The sequence below is a fragment of the Lathyrus oleraceus genome, chromosome 1 (genome assembly GCF_024323335.1).
Source record: "Lathyrus oleraceus cultivar Zhongwan6 chromosome 1, CAAS_Psat_ZW6_1.0, whole genome shotgun sequence".
In the NCBI taxonomy this organism is placed as follows: domain Eukaryota; kingdom Viridiplantae; phylum Streptophyta; class Magnoliopsida; order Fabales; family Fabaceae; genus Lathyrus; species Lathyrus oleraceus.
In genome coordinates, this window is record NC_066579.1 from 294865794 (window position 1) to 294869107 (window position 3314).

General features: G+C 32.0%; 1 protein-coding gene across 1 annotated transcript; it reads left to right on the plus strand.

Annotated features, from left to right (window-relative positions):
• Window positions 1-450: 450 nt before the first annotated feature.
• Window positions 451-1338, plus strand: LOC127131231 (kunitz-type trypsin inhibitor-like 2 protein). Its single transcript, XM_051060164.1, has one exon. The coding sequence runs from the start codon at window positions 508-510 to the stop codon at window positions 1165-1167; it is 660 nt and encodes a 219-aa protein (XP_050916121.1). The 5' UTR covers window positions 451-507; the 3' UTR covers window positions 1168-1338.
• Window positions 1339-3314: the final 1976 nt, after the last annotated feature.

Genomic DNA, 3314 nt, shown 5'->3' on the forward strand with positions numbered 1-3314 from the left:
ACTAGTTACAGTTGTGAATTCTTCGTTTTTCTACTACTTGGAAGTACTCTTAACCTTGCTATAATCGGTACTTGAAAGACCCTTACAAGGACACAATTTTAATTCCACACAAGGAAAAAAAAACTGTTATATTACAAAAGTATTAAGTATTAACGCAAAAAAATAGTTTACAGACTTGAAAATTAAAATTCGAAAAAGTATCTGAAATAAAAGTACGTTTAACCCAAAAAAAAAACATGTTAAAAAATACACGCAGCATATAGTATCTTATAATAAGACTGTGCTCCACGTGAAAAATTTAAAAATTTCCTCGTTACATTTGAGCGCAATTAACAATTAAAATATAATTTCCTCTTTTATATCTGAATTAAAAACACGACAAGTTGTGCTCTTCGTGGAACGCGTGCATGGTTATTATATAAAAATTAAACACAACTTCAAAATAAAAACACATATAGTAATAGATCGATCACATTCAAGTTCCAATCATAACATCATTGTCTTACAATGAAGCATGTTTCATCACTCACCTTCTCCTTCCTCATCTTTGTTTTCATCACAAACTTTTCACTAACTTTCTCAATAAACTTTGTTGAACAAGTATTGGACGTAAATGGTAACCCCATTTTCCCAGGTGGCAAATACTACATCTTGCCAGCAATTCGTGGTCCCGCTGGTGGAGGACTAAGACTAGCAAAAACAGGTAACTCAGAATGTGACGTTACTGTCTTACAAGACTACCATGAAGTTATAAACGGGGTACCAGTGAAATTCAGTATACCAGGAATAGGTCCTGGTATAATCTTCAATGGTACATCGATTGAGATTGAGTTCACAAAGAGGCCAAACTGCGCCGAATCTTCAAAATGGTTGATATTTGTTGACGATGTTATTCAAAAAGCTTGTGTTGGTATTGGTGGTCCTGAAAATTATCCTGATTTTAAAACATTGAGCGGCACTTTTAATATTGAGAAACATGAATCTGGATTTGGTTATAGGCTTGGATATTGTGTTAAAGATTCTCCTACTTGTTTGGATATTGGGAGATCAGATGGTAATGAGGATGAAGGTGGATCACGGTTGAATTTGACTCATCAAATTGCTTATGCGGTTGTGTTTGTAGATGCTGATTCTTATGAAGCTGGAATTATTAAATCTGTTGCTTGATACCTTTGTTGTTAATCTAAACTAGTAATATAGTCTCTTTGTTCTTATTATGATGAATAAGAAGTATGAGCTTCAATAATGCAAGCACCTTAATAATTGCACTTTCTTTTTGGGTGTTGAAAATGTATTCCATTTTCTGGTCTTACTTATATATTTACTTCTTTTCTCATATTTGTTATATAATATTTCATCTTATTATAATTAAAATATGATTGATCATTTCGTCATATTTATTGAATTTTCTTAACAACTCAAAATATAAGTCTTTATATTTATTGAAAAGTTGAATCACAACAAACAAAGAAAAAAAATAATGACAACAAAAATAAATAATTTTAAGCAAAAATAACCTTCTATGCAATAAAATATTAATTTAATTTGATTTGATGAAAGAAGATATATAAAAGACAAAAAATACAATAGTTTGTTTACCTATTTCGATAAAACGAATTATTTTGGATGGAGAGATTAATTTTCCTATTCATTATATTTCTAAAAATTCTTACAAAAAATTACAAATGAGTTACAAAGAGTCAACCAAATTCCCAAGAACAAACCATATTTTCTACCTAAGTGTTTTTCAATTTTTCCAAATCTTCATATATGAATCTCACGAGCTCAACGCTCTTAGAAGTATTTCTCAATCCCATTAGATACTTCCAAAAGACAGAGGTAAAGTTCTAAAGGTTATGTAGACAAGAATAATAAAAATACATATGTATATGATTTATGAAACCTTACATATCTATTACTAGTCCAAAATACAACTCATTAATAAAAGGGTCCCCAAACCGAGACGAAGAAGTCCAAAACACCAAAGTTTCTTGGACCGGATCCAATAGCTGACAAACCCGATTTTACTTCCATAATTGACCTAACCAAGACCTTCATTGGCGACCACGTCTATAGTCCACAATTTCGCCGCTGATCGCTGCAGACCAGACCCCCTTGAACACCATGTATTACTGCAACTAGAATGACACGTGCCACTATCTTCTTTGACTTCGAGACTGATTTCCAGTTTTTGAAATCTCTTAACCATGTTGAATCAATTCAACAATATTGATCAAATACAACCACATTTGAACTTAGATCTTTCTACTTGTATCCACTTGCTTCCCACCATTTTCTCTACTTTAATAGTCTAACAAGTCCACAAATACATTTTTTCAACTATCTTTGACTCCGCCTGCTTTTGAATACCTCCCAAAAGGTCTCTGGTTCTAAGTTTTGTATTTCTTCAGCCACATTCAAAGATAACACCCAAGGTCTGCATAATCATCCCTTTTGATATGGTTCAATATCCCTCTATAGCTTATTACGAGTCAAACGAAAATCTCCCTCTTTACTCTTCTTCTCCTGACGCGACTCACTAAAAGTAATACACCTACTAATAATTAACTTTGATATTCTATGTTTCACTCCAAACTATTCATAATCATTCCCACCTATTGGATAGTCATTGAAGACAAAATCCACAAATTTACTATCAAGTTGATGAATTAACTTGATTTGACCAATAAGAAAAGTTTTGATGACCTCAAAATAGATTAGCTTACAATTTTCTTCTCCAAGCCTCCGTTAGAGTTTAGAAGTCTATTCTCTAAATAATTAGCTACCAATCAGGTAAGCTGCTTTGACCCACCCCAGAAACTCAATGACAACTCAACCTTCAAATGAATTTTTTCCCTTGTCTTATGTAAAACTCATTAAAGTGCTTTGAAAAACGTTTTAGGGATCCACCATGCCTTGACCTCAATTAACATAGCTTGATCTTTAAATGATAGTCTTAACTAAATGATGAATAAACAACAACATTAGAACCTACTAAAATATATAAGCCACATATTATAGACTCTTTAGATATTATCACTTCACCATGTGAAATCGTTAACATCCCATGTTCAATTGTCGTGTAGTATCCTAGAATATCAAACATTCTTAAGTATGAGTGTACAAAAACCTTGAGCTCGGTAACATAAGTCGTGTTGTGAAGAAGAAACTCATGATCATAAAATATTTTAATTATGATTATACAAAAACCATGAACCTTGAAAGTTATATTATCACTAAGGTGATTTACTCAACCTTCCTCTAGTTTTAAAGTCTCAAATTATTATTTTCTTGGACACATGTTATAAGAGTAA

Bases quoted from the DNA above. Each gene is read 5' to 3' on its own strand.
- LOC127131231 (XM_051060164.1), top strand. From the start codon at position 508: ATGAAGCATGTTTCATCACTCACCTTCTCCTTCCTCATCTTTGTTTTC.